The sequence below is a fragment of the Chiroxiphia lanceolata genome, chromosome 2, assembly GCF_009829145.1.
Source record: "Chiroxiphia lanceolata isolate bChiLan1 chromosome 2, bChiLan1.pri, whole genome shotgun sequence".
Classification (NCBI taxonomy): domain Eukaryota; kingdom Metazoa; phylum Chordata; class Aves; order Passeriformes; family Pipridae; genus Chiroxiphia; species Chiroxiphia lanceolata.
Window position 1 is genome coordinate 50,811,303 of NC_045638.1, and position 19,966 is coordinate 50,831,268.

The 19,966-nt window shown below is 44.1% G+C and overlaps 1 protein-coding gene across 11 annotated transcripts in view; it reads left to right on the forward strand.

The window, feature by feature from the left end:
* Positions 1 to 1,044: 1,044 nt before the first annotated feature.
* Positions 1,045 to 19,966, forward strand: part of MYCBP2 (MYC binding protein 2) — a 180,083-nt gene continuing 161,161 nt past the window's right edge. For 9 of the 11 annotated variants that reach the window (XM_032677725.1, XM_032677746.1, XM_032677745.1 and 6 more), the window contains exon 1: positions 1,045 to 1,770. In XM_032677725.1, coding sequence (XP_032533616.1) covers positions 1,490 to 1,770 — 281 coding nt within the window. In that variant the 5' untranslated portion in view covers positions 1,045 to 1,489. The remainder of the gene's footprint in view (positions 1,771 to 19,966) is intronic. The other 2 variants (XM_032677716.1, XM_032677744.1) reach the window with 1 other exon arrangement.

The window sequence follows — 19,966 nt, forward strand, 5'->3', positions numbered from 1 at the left end:
TATTATTATTTATTATGTGTATTCTGGCCTGGACACTTGAAGTTTTCAGCTGTGTAAAGCACTAGAAAGTGTGGCAAAACTGCAGGGCTACAATTCCAACAGATAAAAAGCAATAATGTAAGAAATCTGAAGATAAGAGACTGCCTACTGCCATGCCTTCCTTATGCTCTAAAAGCAGGTAAGTTGTCCTGGAGACAGTGAAGGCAACTTAAGGAAAATGTCACTCAATTTAGTGAACTCTGCCTTAAGTAAGAGGGGATATTGCTCCTGAAACACATCCTGCCTAGGTAGCATTACATAGCACAGACACAAGGTGTGGGGCATTGGTGCATAAGGGCTCAGCTGCTGCAGTTGGTCGCACCAGGCTTCTCGCACCCAAGCCACGCCGCACCCAAGCCACGCCGCTGATGCTCCAATGCGGAGCTTTAGGGTGATGGAATGCGGCTGCAAAGGCTGTCCTTGCTCACGCCGTCCCAACATAGCCAGACACCCCAATAAAATATGATGCACAGACATTCCCTCCAACTCCCAGAAAGAAGGTTGTAGCTATCTGGGGGTCGGCCTCTTCTCCCAGGCAACTAGCGACAGGACAAGACGACGGTATTAAGTTGTGCAGGGTTAGATGTTAGGAAGATGTTAGGAAGAAATTATTCACAGAAGGGGTGATTAGATATTGGAATGGACCGCTCAGGGAGGTGATGGAGTCATCGTCCATGCACACGCGCAGGGAGAGACTGGACGTGGCACTGAGTGCCATGGTCTAGTTTACATGGTGGTGTTCGACCACAGGTTGGACTCGATGATCTTTTCCAATCCAATGGATTCTGTGACACGCACTCGCAACAGGTCCCTGCAGGGCCCTGCAGCCCGACCCCGCGCAGCCGTGACACCGAGGTACCCCGCAAACCCCGGGAGCAGCCCAGCGCCCCCGGGCCGAGGGAGACAGCGCTCCCACTATCCCGGCTTTCCCGGGGGCCGCGCGGGCGGGGCGGGGCGGGGCGGCGCATGCGCCGTCGGCGTTGCTGCGCGCGGGTGGGAGGCGGTGCCGGGGCGCCCGTGCGCCGAGAGGGCGGCGGCAGCGCTGAGCACAAACTCCGGAGGGGAAGCGGCGCTGCCGGTCTCCGCCCCCCGCCTTCCACACACACCCCGTAGCGGGAAGGGGGAAGCGAGCGGCCCGCCCCCCCCCCCCCCCCCCCCGCCCGATCCCGGCGGTGCACGGTCCTGCCCGGGGGCTTGGCGGCGGCGGGCGGTGCGCCCGTGGCGGAAGGCGAGCGGCGGGCAGCTGGGGCCTGGAGCCGTCGCTGCAGGAGGGGAAGAGCGGGGTGTTCCCGCGGCGCGGGTGGATGCGCAGCCCGGAGGGCGGCTCCTGCGGCGGCTCCTGCGGCCTCCCCATGGCTGTGCCCCGACGGTGAAGGCAGCGGGAGCCGCCTGTGTCCGCGCCGCGCCAGGAGGCGGCGCCGCCGCAAGCAGGGGGCGGGCGGGGAGGGGGATGAGCAGCGCCGCAGCCGCCGCCGCCTCTGCGGGAGCTGCCGCCGCCTGCGCCGGGGCCGAGCGGGGCTTCTCCTCCTCCTCCGGCGGCGCCGCTCCGGCCATGGGGCCCATGGGGCCCGAGGAGGGCTCGCCCGGCGGGCTGGGAGCCCTGCCCGCGCCGCCGCTGGGCTGCAGGAGCCGCTACCAGCTGCTGCTCTCCGGGAAGGCCCTGGCCGACAGATACCGGCGGATTTACACGGCGGCGCTGAGCGACAGGGAGCTGGGGAGCCACCCGGGCAGGTAACGCGCGCCGCGCTCCCCCCGGCCCAGACGCGCAGCCCCGGCCGCCACCCCTCCCACCGCCGGCTGGGAGCGGCCCGGTGCGTGCACCTTCCTCCCTGCCGGCAGCCGCCCTCCTCAGCCTCCTCCCCGCCCCTGAGTCGGGCAGCGCGGGTGCTGCCACTGCCATGTGGCCGCGGCCGCCGCGCCCCGGGGGACGGACGGAGGGGAAGGGGCGGTGATGTAACCCGGAGGCTGCCCAGGTGCCGCCCGGGCCCCGCCGCTCAGTTGGCCGGCGCTGCCGCGCAGATGGCGCTGCCGCCCCTTTTCCCGGGGCCCTCGGGGGGGAATTACCTGTTCCCGCTGCCCTCCCCTCCCGCGGGGGCCGTGGCCTCCGTCCCGTCCCAGTGTGCGGCCCAGCTCCATCCGCCAAGGGGGATGGAGCGTGTGATGGAGCGTGTCCATGCAGAGATCCCGGCCAGACCTTGCTCCGGCCGGGCCTGTCGTGTCCCGGAACGGGCGGTCTCTCCAGACAGGCTGCGCAGGGCACCTGCGGATCCCGCTGCCAGGGTCGCCCGAGCGAGGGCCCTCGGCGCCTCCCCATGTGCTGTGGCCGTCTCTAGCTGCCCTGCCTTATTTTTTCTCCTCTTCTTTCGGTCATCTTCTCTGCCATCGCGGTGTAGGCGGCCTCCGTATCAGGAGGGAGGCAGCACCTTCCCGGGGGAGCCGGGAGGTTGGGGGATATGGTGCCGCCCCACCCGGTTCCCCAGCCCTCCCCCGGCGGATAGAGTCCCACGGGGCTCCCTTTCCCGGTGCTGCCGGCCGGCCCTGGGGCCGCAGCGGGTTCCTGTTGCTCCTCTGGCCGGGGATGTCGCGCCGCCCTGCCCTGCCTTGCCCCAGGGCGCGCACATGCTCGAATGTCAGGCGGGGCGGAGGTGCGGGTTGTGGCGGTGCGGGGCCGCTGGGGACAGGGAGGGAGAGGCGGCCGCCCTTAACCCGCAACCTCCACCCCGGCCCGGGGGGACCCTCCCGGCCGCGGAGGCCAGGGCGGGGAGACCGGCCGGTGCCCGATCTGGCGGTTCTGCGCGAGGAGCTCTCTCGTTGTGCCCGGGCGCTGCCCATTGTTTCCCTTCGGAGGTCGCTGAGGATGCGGGTGACGCGAAACCGGCACCTTCCTGTGCTCTCAGCCCCTGCTGGCCCACAAGCTGTAATGTGGGTGGCCGGATCGCAAGGGGAGCTTGGAGTCACCGTTGTTTCGGTTTGCAAAGCACGAGGAGGTTGGCTTGGGTGGCTTCTTCGGGTCTTCTTTTTTTTTTTTCCCTGACTTTACAGCAGGGCTTATCTGTCTTCGCACCCCCACCCCTCGGAAAGACTGTGTCTGGGTGTGAAATTAACATAAGAAACTGAAAGAATAACATCATTTTCACGATTTGCTTATGGCAAATGCTGGAAACGTGGGCTGTTATTGGTATTTGAAATATTTACAATTACCAAGTTGTTTTGAGAGTGTATGACAAGGAAACTATAGTTCTTTCTTCCCTTTTGTAGGCCTGTGTTTTCTTACCCCATGTATTCCTCAGTCTGGTGCTAATGCTTTTTCCTTTAATCTTCCTGCTTTTGAGCTTTGTATCATTTAAACCTGGGACTACAAGTCCTAAGTGTAAGGATACTCCTAAATGCAAGGAAATCAGCTGTGCAATTGCTCCACGGTGTTCAGATACTTGTCTGAATTTTACCTTAAGGGTTCTGTATTTTTTAAAGCTGTAGTTTTGATTTTGTCATGTGCCCTGTTTTTTTGGTTTCAGGATAATTCAACTGGTATCTCTTACAGTTGTAGAAAATGCTAGCTTTAGGTGTGTGTAAATTTTAATGCTTCTCTTAATTGATGTTTTTGAGGTCAAAGCAAAGAAACCAGGCTCCTTGTACAGAGCAGATAGGTTCTATTAAGCTATTGGGAAGTAAATGACAGATATTTAATACTGGTGAATACAGCCAATGTGCATTGTAGGACTTTCAAGAGGACGAATATTTAGTAATCATCTAGTTGCCCACTATCACTTGTTACTCATCTGCAATATCTTGTGTCAGACTGATGGCAGCCAAGGTACTGCTTGTGATCTCCACCCTTTCTCCATATTGGTGTGAAAATATTGCAGTTTGAGAACTTCAACCAGCTGGTAGACTTAAACAGAAATGGTGAAAAATGCTTTTTTACAAAAATAGTAAAAATCCCAAACATTTCCTGAAGAGATGCTTTAAAGTTACTTGTGGATGCAGTCTAGTTGCTAGGGTAGATAACATTGCCAGATACATTAATTGGAGGTTAGGATAATACAGTTTATGACAGGAGTCTTAACTTGATTTTTATATATATGGAAAATCTGAAGCCCCTAATTGGTCAATAAGAGTGTTTGTGACTAGAAAAATATCTTGGGAGTAACTTAAAAGAACCCTAAACAAATTGGCTTATGAACAGTAATAAAATGTCAAGAAGACTAATTTGAAGAGTGATAGTGCAACGTATTTGCTATAGTTAATGCAGAATTTTTTTGCTTCAAGTCTGCAAAATTGTACTCTGCACTTCATGGGCTATGACCAATGCTTGCCTCAGTGAATGTTTTTATTTCAAGGCCTAACTTAAATATTTATGAAGAACTTGCAAGCAGTATGAAAATGCTTCTGTGTAGACAAGGTAATCAAACATTATGGAGATTATCTGAAAGTCACAAGTAAGATTAGTATCACATTTGGAAGGTGTTTGTGCTGGCTGTTGTCTGAAAGGATGAATGTCACGTGTTGAGTAGGATGCAGTAATTGGCTCTGAAAAAGAACTAGCAGTGCTTTGCATTTCCTCATGTGATACTGGCTGCAATGTTGTGAATGCTGGTCTCTGAAGGAGACCGTTCTGTTGGTGTGCTTGTTGTCCCTGCCACATTGACATAATATTTATATAGTCTCTTGCAGTAACAGATTAGAGACTCACTCTGGGTTAAAATTAACTTGGCAAAACTGGTTTGTTGTAATCCGGACTAATTCCCTGATCTGGCTCACCTTGTGATTGTGCTTGTGACAGCGTGAGGTGAAGGGTTGCACAAAGATTTGTGTACTGAGAGGCGGGAGCAGAGAAACTTGTTTTTGTCACCAGTGCCAGCCTAATAATTTTTTGAAAGGAAACAGAAAAAAGTACCTAATTCTGCAATTTACCATACAACTGTCTTTGCTCAGATAACAATGCTGAGAATCTGTTACAGTACTACGAGCAGTGAGAAATAGACTTGCCAATTCAAGATTTGGTTTGGAAGAAAAATCTACTTTGTGCCTAGTTCATAGTCTCTGCTTTGTGGCCACTGAAATATCTGAAAATAATAACTGGTGGTGTAGCTGTAAAAGACTAATAGGAAGTATAGGCCTCTTCAGAGAGCAAGTAAAAAAATTCCTGTTGTTGGAATGTTGTCTCGTACATTCCAGGTTTTGAGTGGACGAAACTGGAAGTCTGTGCTACTTTCCGTATCAAAGCTTTGTGTTTGAAAAGTAAGGTATTTCTGATTTTCTCATTTTTCCTGTCTTTAAATATACAGTTTTTCTGTTGTATAACTTAATCCTAACAAGCATCCCTATCTGTAATTGCTGCTATTATTGTGTGTGCATCTTGGGGGTTTCCCTGAACTGCTAGTACCTTTACTCTTCTTTTACCTGGTAGTATATACCACCAGAAGGATGAGTTGGACTCCATATGTTCTTTGAGACTTTTTGTCAAATACAGATAAGTGTATAAATTTGTAATGGCTTTAGTGTGTCCTGTTTTATAATGGAAATCCTCACTACATAATTTTAACCAGCTTCAAACTGGACTGTTACAATGGCAATATAGTCTAAAGTGACAGTAAGTTCATACTCATGTCAAAGTGACCATTACTTTGTTGCTAAAGTTACCTCTCTTAACTTAGATCCTTCAGAGGAGAAAATCTTCTGTTTGTATTGTGGACCCTAATGTTGTGAAGTGGCTTGACTGAGATCAAAGAAAATTTCCATGATGACTGGAATGTCAGATTTCTGCTATTAAGCAGAAATTAGATGGCTGTTTTTCCCAGCCATTTTGGCTGAGGAAGAGCCAGCCAACTTTATTTCATTTTATATTGATTGTTTCAGCTGGATGATTAAAGAACACTTACAGTTGTAAATGATACATCTTCTGGAAAAAAAGGATCATTAGGTTAGTCTTTAAGCTTTTCACAATTGACACAAAGTCTTTCCTTATACCCTTGCTTATGCTCAGTAATTCAGTGCTTATTTGGACTAAGGATCTCATATATACACACACACATATATATATATATATATATATATATATATATATACACACACATATATATATATGTATATACACATATGTATGCATACATATGTATGTATATGTATACACACTTGAAAGTTTATTGGAAAAATGCTACTGAAACATTTGCCCTGCCAAGATTAAAAATTTGTGAAAACTTTGTTTAGTAAATTTAGATGTATGAGATTTGTGTTCATTTGATTGTTGGTTAATTTGATTGTTGCAAAGCCTTTATTTCTTCAGATCTAAAGCCTTTACAAAAGCTGTTAGCTGTTTTTGGTTTGGGACTTGTTGCTCTTTTAAAATAGAACTATAATTGCAGAAGTTTGGAAGCGTTCATTTGACTGAAAAAAATAAAGGTTCTGTACATAAAGACTAGTGAAGCGATAGCACTGTTTCTTGCAAAATACTGCACATTATGTACTACATTCTCCTGTTAATTCCAGTGCAAAGGTTTGCTCTGTAGGACCTTTCCATCTGAAATATTCTAACCCAGTCCAGTTTAATATGTTCTCCTCTGTTTTTCAATTCTTATGTTTTGTAAATGTCATTTTACAAAAAAAAGTTTTGAGTCCTTATGTAAACTAAAACCTCTATTTAACTGGAAAATTGACTTGCTGTTGAGTCTTACATTAAGCTAACCTACCTGTTAGAAAAGCTGATGAGAGTTGCTGTCTGCTTTTTAGCTGCAGTATAGCAGTTTTAATACTGTATCATGCTATTGGTTAATAGGGATTAGCAAATTACTAAAATTGTGTATTTTTACTTTCTTTTGTACCTTCTGTTCTCTTAAGGGAAACAGTTTTACATAGGAGTTATTTTAAAAAACTCTAGTAGTCTCTTAGTCTAGTGTGGTTTATATTTGTGCAGTATTGGTGTAGAAAACATAATAGAAGCTGGAAAGAACCTAATAATACTATGTTGAGAGGCTTAAAATGTGCATTTTGTGTATATATATATGAAAAAATTGTAATAATTTGAACTAAAATTTGAAAACTAATTTGAAAAAAATTTAAAAAAAATGGGAATCCATGAGAATATTCAGGTTTTGTGAACTCCTCGAGGTGCATTTTGTTTTTACAACAATGGAGGCCAAAGCAACCTTAGAAGTCTAATGATGCTAGAAGACACTTTTGTCTTTTGTGGTCATGCATTCTTCTACTTTTTCATTCATAAGGAAAGTGTGTAGTTTGGAAAGGAATTCGAGCATGTGATGAATCATATTTTGTAATTCCCCTCCCCGTTATTTGTGTTGGGTTACAAAATAATACCGTGTGGAACCTCTTGCTTTTCAGGTAGAAGTTCAATTATAGGCCAAACTTAAACTAACTGAACAGAAGTGATAAAAAACTGTTAAGCTATTTCCTTTTTAAACTATGGGAGTGTGTCAAATAGCAGCAGCTACAGTGTTTATACTGTGACATTCTAAATGATCACCTGTGGAGACGTGACATGTTCTCCATAAAATGGGTTTGTTACTGAATCATTTATATCAGGTACCTGACTATTTAGCTGTAATATTTCCATCCCTATTGGTTAAAACCTTTTTAGTGTTCAAATGGTAATTGTCTCAGAAAATGTCTTTTTTAGTAAAGTAGATTTTTGGGATTTTTTGGGGATTTTTAGTTAGTGATTTGAAACCATCTGTGTATATGTTCTGGGATTTTTTTCTTTTATTTTGTTGTTTTGTGGTGGGTGTTTCAGGGTTGTATTTTTTATTTTAAACTGAGAGGACATGCCAGTTAAAGTTTCAGTTACACTGTCTGCTCTGGACACCGATGGTCTGTTAGGTGGCAAATTTAAGCAGTTAAAATTCAGCTGGAGGGATTTAATAAGTTACTATTCCTCAGACAGCTGTGTTAAATGTAGTAAATGCAGTTTTGCATGCTTAAAAACTTGATGTTGAATTTGTGTTTCTGCTGTGTTAGTTTGGGTTTTCCTCTCATATTATTGTCTTCCGCCTGGCCAAAATATTTTGAAGATGTTTCTTTAGTAAATTCTTCTCCTGACACATGACAACGTATGTTTTGCCAAACCCGTGATTTAAAGACTATTTATGTCTTTCTGTAAAGCACATGTGACATATCCATAACACAGTTTTTGGTACTGAAGTACTTAGTGCAAACTGTTTCCCTAAACCTTAGCTTACTTTGAAAACTTGATCCTTTGCAGCAGTACTTGGACACATGGTTGCATTTTTGTCTTTTCTTTCTTACCTTGCTAGCCATAAACGCTGCTTTGTGCTGAGGTGCTGATTGGAATAGCACTCATATAATTAACTTAAGTTTTTATATTGTAAGTACATTTCACAGCAGATCCATCCCAGTGGTTTTTCACAGCGACTTCCTATCACTGTGCCCCTCCAAAGAATGAATATTAGAAATTAGCACAGGAGAAGGGGCTCCTTGTGCTGTAAGTTAATGCGTTAAGGCATATGGTATTGGTACGTTTAGATTTAATGTTTCATATATTTTGAAGCATATTAATGTGCTAGATATGCTTTTTTCTTAGTAGCAAGTATGTCATACTAAATAGCATGTTATAGCTCACTACCTCCCTTCAGACTGACAAATGTGTTGATGAACTTGATTAGGTTTTATTGTTATAACTGACTGATAGTTCTTTCTTTGTGTCTTTGTGAGTACTTTGGCCTGAGAATACTGTTATGATTTTTATTTTTTTGTTTTTAGTTTAATAAATCTAATGCCAGTTGTACACACTAGAAAAGAATCAAAAATTGAGTTTCCTTTTCCCCTCAAAAAATTGGAGAATTGTGGTTAGATTAGTGCCATTCCTTATTTTAATTTTCTTCCCTTAACTTTTTGTGACTTGTGTTCCCAAGCATTATTGTCTCAGGTAATGAGTTTTGAACTGAGTTTTTTGAACTGTTGGGAAATACTTTATAGATCCTCTGAAAAGGTGTTACAGTTTAACCTCAGTGAGCAGCGAAGCATCACTCTATTGCTTGGTCATTTCCACTTACAGTGGGATGAGGGAGACAGTTGGAGATAAAAATGTGAAAACTCACGGGTTGAGATAAAGACACTTAAATAGCTAAAACAAAAGCTCCATGCACAAGCAAAGCAAAACAAGGAATTAATTCACTACTTCCTATCAACAGGCCAATCAATGTTCAGCCATCTCCAGGAAAGCAGGGCTTCATCGTGCATAAAGGTGATTTGGGAAGGCCAGTACCATAACTCTGAACATGTCATTTCCCCCTGCTCCTTCTTCTCCCTGCTTTATATATTGCACATGATGTCATATGGTCTGGAATATCCCAGTTGGATTCACCTGTCCCGGCTATGTCCCCTCCCAACTTCTTGTGCACCCCCAGCCTACTTGCTGGCGGGGCAGTGTGAGAAACTTAAAAGACCTTGATGCTGTGTAAGAATTGTTCAGCGACGGATAAAGCATAGGTGTGCTATCAGTACTGTTTTCATCATGAATCCAAAACGCGCAAGCATGGTACAAGCTATTAACTTCATTATAGCCAAAGCCAGATAAGGTCAAAAAGTATAAGTCTGTTGTTTGCAGTTTAAATTAATCAAAGCCATGGTATTTAGATTGTTTTGACCATGATCTCTGTCAGTCTAGAAAAATGTCTAGCTAAGAATTTTAACCTCAACAGGGTCAAACCCTGAACTCTTCATCTTACTTCTCCACTGTTCTTGTTGCAGTTGATAACACCACTCATCTTTTTTGTTGCTGAGCCTTTAAGCCAACAACTGCTCTGTACAGGTCTGCAGCCAGTCATTTACATTACATTGAGATGAGCTTGTTGTTAGATAAATGCCTTATTCTGTTTTTGTTTAAGCCTCTTTTTTCTGGTTGTTTTGTTTCACCCTAAATTATATGTAGTCGCTTGTGACTTGCATCTTACCTGGTGTTGCTTTTCCTTTCTTTCCCACTAGCCAGTGCATGTCTTTCCAACAGATGTGCTCATACCTCTTCATTATGCTTGTATGTTTTCAGAATAGTCATGTCGCTATTCCATCTCTCTTCAAACCAGTCAATTCTCTATCCCATTTTATTCCTAGAATATACTGTTATACAGGGTAGACCATTGACAGCTATAAACCGGTGAGTTGCTGCTTCTGTGATTCAGTGAAGACAATGGAGAATTTGTTTGGTTTACTTTCGATACTGATCAGTCTTAGGATGCTATACTGTCATTAACCACTGGTAATGTGCTTGTTCTTAATAAGTACAGATTTTTCTTGACTTCATCTAGGATGTTTCCAAAATTAAAATTCTGCTGATGTGATTCTATGTATGATAGCCTTGTATACACTTTGAGTTTGGTGGCTGTATTTAGATAGGAAAGTGGCCAAAAGCACAGATCTTGTCACCTTTGCTGTGGTTGAATGGCTTTTTTAATGTTAAAAAAAAAAAGAGTCCTAAAAATGTTTAAGGGTAAATACTTCACTCCACACTGAACAACTTGAAGTAGATTTTCCTTGCATGTGTTCTTACAGATCTAATTTTGTAGATAACATTGAAGCAAATAATGAAAAATCATATAATTACAGAAAAACTCCAGCTGTCAGTGGTTGCACTGGGAGACCATTCTCTTTGTGTGGAGAATACTTTGAAGCAGTGCTTTCTTTTGAGTTGTCATTGTTTATTTGAGATAGGTTTTATGCTCTTTCAGAAACCCTTTCAGTTACAAAAGGGATTAGATACTGTTTTTTACTTTTGCTCTTTTGTCATGGTTAAATGAAAATGAGATCCATTGTACTTGTGCAGTTGGGTTTTAATTTAATTCATAGAACTTGTAGCATTTGTGTTTCTGACTGTATTGGAGAGGCCTTACAAAAGGTATTCTGGCAGCTGGAATAACCCCTTCCTATCTTAGGCCTCCAAAATTTTGGCTTTCTAGAAGAAGTTAGTTGTTAAAAAAGTTATTGTGATAGTATAATATTTCTGAGTTATGAAGTTAGTAATTAAAAAGTTGTGCAATTTCAGCTCACCAACAATAGCACAATAAAGTCCCAACTGAACAATCAAGTAGTAAGGTGACCTTTTTCTTCTGGATCAGAGCATGCAGGGAGGCGTTCCAGACCATAGGAATGTGGCTGTTAGTCTTACCTGTCTTCCAGATGTTTGATGTCTTAACTATACATATATCTATATCTGTATACTTCCCCAGCCAGTGGGGAAGTATATGGATTCTCTCAAATCCATCAGTCTCTGTTTTGAGTTTTCTTAACATTTTCTTTTCAGATGCCTTAGAAGCCCAGTGTAACCTGTCCTAGTAGTCTGCCTGTGTTTTCCTCTAAGCCTGTGGTAATTGGATTGCAGCTGATGTTCCTTACCCTGATTTATGGATTTAGGGGACAGGATTTTGGTGATATTTCCATTTGAAGATATGCTGCTTGAGCCCTGATTTTTCCTTTTATGGCTTGGATGAAAATTCACGTCAGAATGGTTGATTAATAATTCAAAGAAGACAGTGTATAAGCTGGTAATGGTTTGGAGGGCGTACACATGGCTGGTTGAATGACAGTTGAGTTATTGCCCACTTCACTGAACATTGGAGTTCCTTAAATGTTAAATTTCAGGCTTACTGAAAGAAAATACCAATAATTTTAAATATCTGAGGTCATCTGAGGATAATATTGTCAGTAATCAAAAAATACCAAGCTTTTATTATTTGAAGAAAAAAGCAATTGTTCTCTTTAGTATGTTCTTTGAGATCTGCCTATCAAGTTGTGCAGTTTTCCACTCCAATGATTGTCACTGCTGAGTGCCTTAAAAATCCGTAGCCCTTGATGAAAACTAGTAGTAGGTAATGTATAGATATCTTCTGAGTGGGGAGAGCAGTGGATGTGCTTTACCTCAACTTGAGTAAGGCTTTTGACACTGTCTTCCATAGCATGGACAGGCTGACAAAGTACAGGTTAAATAAGTGAACAGTGAAGTAGGTTGAGAACTGGCTGAAGGACTTGGCCTAGAGGTTTGTGATCAGTGACACAAAGTCCAGCTGGGGTCAGGTTACCAGTTGTGTGCTGATACTGGGGCAAATGCTGTTTAACATCTTCATTAGTGGCCTGAATGCTGCAAGAGTGTGCCCCCAGCAGGTTCACAGATGGTGCAAAACAGAGAGGAATTGCTCAGACACCACATGGTTGTGTTTCCATTCAGAGAAATCTGGACAGGCTGGAGATTTGGGCTGAGTGGAATCTCATGATGTGCAAAAAGGGGAGTTGCAAAATCTTTCATTAGGGAGAATAACTGCAGGGGGGCTGACCAGCTGGAAGACAGCTCTGAAGAGAAGTAGCTTGGCAAATTAGTGGGCAACAGTCTGTATCCCGGTAATGCACTGGCATGGCAAAGAAGGAGACAGCCTTCTGGGATGGGTTTGGAAGAGTGTTGCCAGCAGGTTGAAGGAAGTGCTCTCTGCTGAGCACTGGTGAAGCTGCATCTGGAATGTTCAGTTCTGGTCTTCCCAGTAGAGGAGAGAGAGACATACTGGAGAGAGTCCAGTGCAGGGCCGCATAGGTGATTAAGGGTTTAGAGCTTTTCTCCTCTAAGGAAAGGCTAAGAGGACTGGGACTGTTAGTCTGGAAAGGAGAAGGCTCAGATGTTTGGTTTTTTTTAATCAATGTAGGGAGGGAAGGAAGAAGGAACCAGATGGTTCTCAGTAGTCCCCCCTGACAAGACTAGGGCTGGTGGGCACAAATTAAAAATTTTTAAATTCCAGTGCATTCCAATAAAGAATTCTTCACTCTCAGAGGTCAAGCCCTGGCACGTGTTGTCCAGAGAAGTTTAATATCTCCTTGGAGGTATTAAAAATTCAGCTGCATGTGGTACTGGGCAACATACTCTCCCTGACCCTGCTTGAGCAGGAAATTTTGTACAATGTCACAGAATCACAGAATGGCTGAGGTTGGAAGGGACCTTCCAAGTTCATTTGGTCCACTCCTCTGCTCAAGCAGGGCCACCATAGTTGCCCAGGACTATGTCCATACAGCTTTGAGTATGGAGATTCCACAACCTTGTTGGGCAACCTGTGCCAGCGCTCAGTCACCATCACAGTAAAAAGTGTTACCTTAAGAGGTCCTTTCTAACCTAAATGATTCTGTGATTCTTAGGAAAATAGACCAGAAAGAGAAAGGATCTACATGAAATTTGTCTTCTGAGGTCACAGGGAACAAACATGGTGTTGAACAAACAGATCTTGCAGCAGAGCTCTGTTGCAAGATGCAGTTGTCTTGTTACTGGAAACAGAATTGTTGGATTGTTTAGGTTGGAAAAGACCTTTAAGATCACAGGATCCAACTGTAAGTCCAACACTGCCAGGTCCTCCCCTAAACCATGTCCCCAAGTGCCACACCTACACACCTTTTAAATAACTTCAGGAGTGGTGACTCTTGTGACTTCCCTGGGCAGCCTATTCCAATGCTTGACAACCTTTTTGGTGAATAATATTCTGCTAATATCCAATCTAAACCTTCCTTAGTGCTGCCTGTGGCCACTTCCTCTTGTCCTATTGCTTGTTACTTGAGAAAAGAGATTGACCCCCAGCTGGCTAGAACCTTCTTTCAGAGAGTTGCAGGGAGAAATAAGGTCTCCCTTGAGCCTCCTTTTCTCCGGGCTGAACAATCCCAGCTCCCTCAGCTGCTGCTTATAAGACTTGTGCTCCAGACACTTCACCTTCTCTGGTCATGCCAGAGAATGTCTGTCTTGTAGTGAGGGGTCCAAAACTGAAAGCAGGGTTCGAGGTGTGCTGATTACAGAGGGTGATCACTTGTCCTAGTCCTGCTGGCCACACTATTTCTGACACAAGCCAGAATGCCATTGGTCTTCTGGCCTCCTGGGCACTGCTGGCTCATGTTCATTTGGCTTTCAACCAGCAACCCCAGGTCCTTTCTGCCAGACAGCTTTCCAGTCCCTCTGCCTACAGCCTGTTGTAGCTTTTCAGGGGGTTGTTGGGACCCAAGGGCGGGACCCAAGGGCAGGACCCAGCACTTCACTTGTTGAATCTCATACTGTTGGTCTCAGCCCATCAATCCAGCCTGTCCAGATTCCCCTGCAGAGCCTTCCTACTCTCCAGCAGATCAACACTCCTGCCCAACTTGGAGCCTTCTGCAAAGTCAACTGAGACTGCTCTCTATCCCCTCGTCCAGATAATTTATAAAATTATTAAACAGAATATTGATAGAGATAATAAACAGGCCCAATACTGACTGGACAGTGACTGGACATCAACTGGATTCACCATTCCCCACCACTTTCTGGGCCTGGCCATCCTACCGCTTTTCCACCCAGCATAGAGTACACCCTCCCAAGCCAGGAACAGCCAGTTTCTCTAAGGAAATGCTGTGGGAAAGTGTCTAAGGGCTTTACTAAAGTCTAGGTAGACAAGATCCACAGCCTTTCCCTCATCCACTAAGTGGGACACCTGGTCATAGGAGATCAGGTTGGTCAAGCAGGACCTGCCTTTCATAAAGCTAAGTTGGCTGGCCCTGATCACCTGATTGTCCTGTATGTGCCATGTGATGGCACTTGGGATGATCTGCTTTATGACCTTGCCCAGCAGTGAGGTCAGACTCAAAAGGCTGTAGTTCCCTGAATCCTTTTTTCGGCCTTTCTTGTAGTTGAGCAGCACGTTCACTAACTTCCAGTCAAGTGGACCCCCCCTGGTTATCCAGAACTGCTGATAAATAATGAAAAGTGGCTTGGTGAGCACTTCTGCCAGCTCCCTGAAATACCCTTTGGTGAATCCCATCCAACCCCACAGACTTGTGTGTCCCCAAGGGGTATAGCAGATTGCCGACCATTTCCCCTTGAATTATGGAGGCTTCATTCTGCTCCCCATCCCTGTCTTTTAGCTCGGGGGGCTGAATACTTTGAGAACAACTGGTCACTATTAAAAATTGAGGCAAAGAAGGCATTAAGTACCTCAACCTTTTACTCATCCTTTGTACCTGTGTTTTCCCCCCATCCATTAAAGGATGGAGATTCTCCTTGCCTCTCCTTTTGTTGTAAATATATTTTTAGGAACATGTATTGGACTTCCATGCTACAGCTTGAGAGAAGAAAAGGGAATATGAGGAGAACTGGAAAGGTAGCAACAGTTACAGTTTTAGATAAGACAAAGCAACATACTTGTTTAAACATCTGTGGAAGAAGAACTGCATGGTAACGAAATCCAAATGTAGTTGGATTTTATTATTTAGTACTCATTTATTATTTAGAGTACTTCTGAGCTGTTTGAAGGTGTTTTGTATATTAGAGTCTTGCTGGAGTAGTTGGGAGTGTCTAGTGGTAATTAGTCCCCAGTTTGGGGATATTAGTGCAAAAATCCTAACTTTCCTCTTCTGCAACCTGTCTTCCACCTTTTTTTTGGTTTGTTTTGCTAGTAAATACACTATTCAAGCTTCTAATGTATCACAACAGGCAAAAATATGGTTTGAGAGCCAACCGTCATGCAACTGAGCTATTTTGGCTGTGACTTTGGCAGAAGCAGTATCTGTTATTTTTCCTACCCTGCCTGCAACTGTGCAAAGAGGAAGGGAAGGTCAAGCAACTGCTTCATGGACATATTTTTCATGAAGTACTTTGCAGAGCAATTGTTCCCTTATCAGAGATAATCTAAAATGCAGGGATACTAACCTGTGTTAGCAGAAAGCATTTTTTTTCCTCAAGTGTTGTGTAGATTTAGTGTATTTATTTCTTCATAGATGAACATTATGGGGTTTTTTTCTATTTGTGATTTGTAAGGTTAAATTTTGAGTCAGTTTGCGATGTAAGTAGGTGTTGTATACTCTGTGCATGTTTATTTCATAAAGCTTGCCAATACTTAGTTTTGCATTACACTGAGAGAATTTGTGTATTTGTATGATATGCGTTTGATATGTGCCAGGTTTCAGTTCATATGTATATACTTTGTTTCTTGTTAACTATTTTCTGGCACGTCTTTTTGGAAACTTGATAGGTATTATCATAGGTGATATGAAAAAGAAAGCATTAAAAAGGTCTTGGAACTATAGTTTGTAAGCAGACTTTTTTTTTATCAAGACAAGAGCAGATTGGGGATTTTGAGTGATATTTATTGTGTTTCTTGAGTCTTGCAGCCTACTGACGTTGTCCTTATGGTTGAAAGTATGCTGAATGTTTCACCACTAGAAGGAATGGTAACTACTTAGTTATCAAAGGAGGATATCTGCAAAGACAAAAAGTTAAACATGAAAAACCTTAGGAAAGTTCAGTTACAGGGTACTTCAGCAACCTCTAAATGTCATGAAACGTTTACTGGTCCACTTGACTTGAACCACCTTGACACTAAGTGGTAGATTTGTGTGGTAGGGAGTTATATGGAGAAACCCAAATAAGAACTAAGAACAGAATTAGGTGTTTGGTATAGACTGGACCTAATACTTGAACCATTTTTCTGAGCATCTCTGATTCTACAATTATAGATTTAAGGCTAAAGCACCTAGCCTAAAGCGACATATTCTGTATGCATAGGCTTGAGAAGTGGGCCCATGGGAATCTCATGTGGTTTAACAAGGCCAAGTGCAAGGTGCTGCACCTGCATTGGAGCAGCCCCCAGTATCAACACAGGCTGGGGAATGAACAGATTGAGAGGAGTCCTGCTGAGAATGACTTGGGGGTGCTGGTGGACGAGAGGCTGGACATGATCCAGCAATGTGCACTTACAGCCCAGAAAGCCACTTGTATCCTAGGCTGCATCAAGAGCTGTGCTGCGAGCAGGACGAGGGAGGTGATTCTGCCGCTCTGCTCTGCCTGCTCTGGTGAGACTCCACCTGGAGCACTGCATCCAGCTCTGGGGTCCCCAGCATAGGAAGGACATTGACCTGTTGGAGTGAATCCAGAGGAGAGCCAAAAAGATGATTAGAGAGATGGAGCACGTCTGCTATGAGGAAATGCTAAGAGAATTGGGCTTGTTCAGCTTAGAGAAGAGAAGACTTCAGGATGACCTAATTCCAGAACCTGAAATGAGCCTACAGGAAAGCTGGATAGGGGAATGGTATCAAACTGAAAGAGGAGATATTTAGATTTGGTATTAGGAAACAATTCTTTACTGAGAGGGTGGTGAGGCACTGGAACAGTTTGCCCATTGAAGTTTTGGATGCCCTATCTCTGCAAGTGTTCAAGACCAGGTTGGATGGGGCTCTGAGCAGCCTGGTCTAGTGGAAGGTATTCCCGCCCTTGGCAAGGGGATTGGATCTAGATGATCTTTAAGGTCCCTTCCAGTCCAAACCATTCTATGATCATCAGGCGGATGGAAATGAGAAAAGCAGCTGTTACCCCTCGTCTCATTGTCTGGACTGCATCCTTCCTGGAAATTTTAGGTCTGTTGCTCTCTGCCTATCAACTTGACTACTTCTGTACTAGATAGAACTACTGTAAAGTGGATTTAAAACTGCACAGAAACCCACTCTGGAGAGGTGCTGCAGAATGGCTTGCTGTCAAGGGGGAAGCCTGCAAGAACAGGTAGTAGCTGTTGCTCTGCATCTGGATCTGTCCTAGGTCCTGAATTGTATAGTCTCTCATTGACAAGGAGTTGGAAATGAGATTGTAGATTAAAAAGTTAATAGGGGATGCAAAACTGTGAAAGATGGCATATATACTGACTGTAACCTCAGCAAATACTTAGCTTCAAAAAACCCCACAACCCAACCAGTAAGCACAATGTAAAAGCAACAGTAAATAAAAGGTACCTCATGACAATTTCTACACATTGCATAGAATTATAAAGTGTTATGATTCAGAAGTGCCATGCTGTTGGAGTGTTTACGTTTTTTGTTGTTTTTTTTTTTAATTTAATCGAGAGAAATACTTTTGTGTAGAAAATCAGAAGTAATTCTTGACCTTTGAATTTCAGGATTGTGGGACTTTTTTTTTTTTCTTGCTTTTTTTTTTGCTTGGTTTTTTTCGATGAAAAAGGCTAGTTACTATGAGAGAATAATGACTAGATGTCAGTGATGTAAATGAGTTATGGTTTAGGCTGAAGGAACAGCTTAATTGAAAGAAGAGTCATTTTTTCTCAGACTTGGAAAAAAAATTCAAACTACCTACGGAAAAAGAGGAAAATAAACTGATTTTTCTGTAATAAAGACATACTCAAATAGCATTTAATTGCCTTAAAGTCAATTTAGAAAAGACCCCAAAAAGAATTTTCTAGTAGGATTATTTAGGGCATGGTGGAAGTGCGATCACTGACAGTGTCTAATATCCCCACAAAGAAAACATCTGTTGGGAATGCAGTGGAATTTGACTAGAATCATTGAATATTCTGAGTTGGAAGGGACCCACCAGGATCATTGAGTCCAACTCCTGACCCTGCGCAGGATGCTCCAAGGATCACACCATGTGATTCTTGGGGCTTTGTCCAAATGCTTCTTGAACTCTGTCAAGCTTCGTGCTGTGACCACTTCCCTGGGGAACCTCTTGCAGTGCCCATCCACCCTCTGGGTGAAGACCCTGTTTCTAAAATCCAACCTAAACTTCCCCTGACATGGCTTCAGGCCATTCCCTTGAGTCTTGTCACTGGTCACCACAGAGGTGAGATCAGTGCCTGCCCCTCTGCTTCCCCTCACAAGGAAGTTGTAGACTGCAATGAAATCTGCCCTCAGTCTCCTCCAGGCTGAACAGACCAAGTGACCTCAGCTGCTCCTCATACGGCTTCCTCTCAAAGCCCTTCACCATCTTCATTGCCCTCCTTTGAACGCTCTCTAATAGCTTAATATCTTTCTTATGTTGTGGTGCCCAAAACTGCACACAATACTCAAGGTGAGGCCGCACCAGAGCAAAGCAGGACAATCCCCTCCCTCAGCCCGCTGGCAATGCTGTGCCTGATGTCCCCCAGGGCACAGTTGACCCTTCTGGCTGCCAGGGCGCTGCTGACTCCTATTTAACTTTCCATCAACCAGGACAACCCCAGTTTTATGCTGGACCAAGGAATGGAGAGACTGACCCTTTGTAGTTCTTTTCCAGACGCTGTTCTCAATTATTCTAGAGTATTTTCCATTTGACAAATAATATTTTAGTTTTTCTGGGGACGTGCATAGGCTTTCTGTACAACTGAAGTTTGGAAAAGTCTTAAAGATCCTGTACACGGTGTCCATGTTGATCCATCTGCACAGAGAAATTCTTGATTATTGCATGTAGTGATGCCTTAAGCCCCTAATGGTTTTTATTTTTCTAAGCCTTATAAGTTTTATAAGTAGATTTTAAAAGCAGCAACCCTCCCTCCATTGTCCCTTTCCCTCTAGCACCCTTAGTTTACACATTCCTTAACCCTCTTACCCCATTCAGTGCTCCCTATATCACTCCTACCCCTGCCTACAGCAGAAATGTTTAGTCTTTTGTCAAGGCAAGGCTTAGGTTGTTGGCAGAACAGCATATCAGGGCCTAAACCGCAGAACACGGTCAAAAACTGGGTGACTGTGTACCCTTTGTGCTCTGAGGGAGATGAAGATGGGATGAACAGAGGGTCCCAAAATACACCCCAGACCCATTTTCAGGGAGTGGACCCAGGGCGGTCCAGAGCAAAGGCCACATGGTGGACACATTTGGGATTGGATGGATGGTATTATAAAATGTAACATCTGGGGCACAGGGGCATGCGCGTCTTGTAACATCTTCTGCCTTGGCAAAATAAACCTTTTCTTATCTCACCCCTAATTAACTGCTCCGGGAGATTTTTTCAGCACCTAAATCCCACGGCAACAGTAGGCATGTTCTCTGTTGTGCACTTCTTAGTATACCTCTGGGTGTTGGTTATATCCAAGGAAGTGTGGATCTGTTCAAGTGACTGGTTTGGCTTAATGCAGGCATATATTTTGAGTGTGGTAGAGCAGTTTTCATCCCTTGTTCTCTTGTTAGCTTTGCGTAATATTGTAGGTTTGA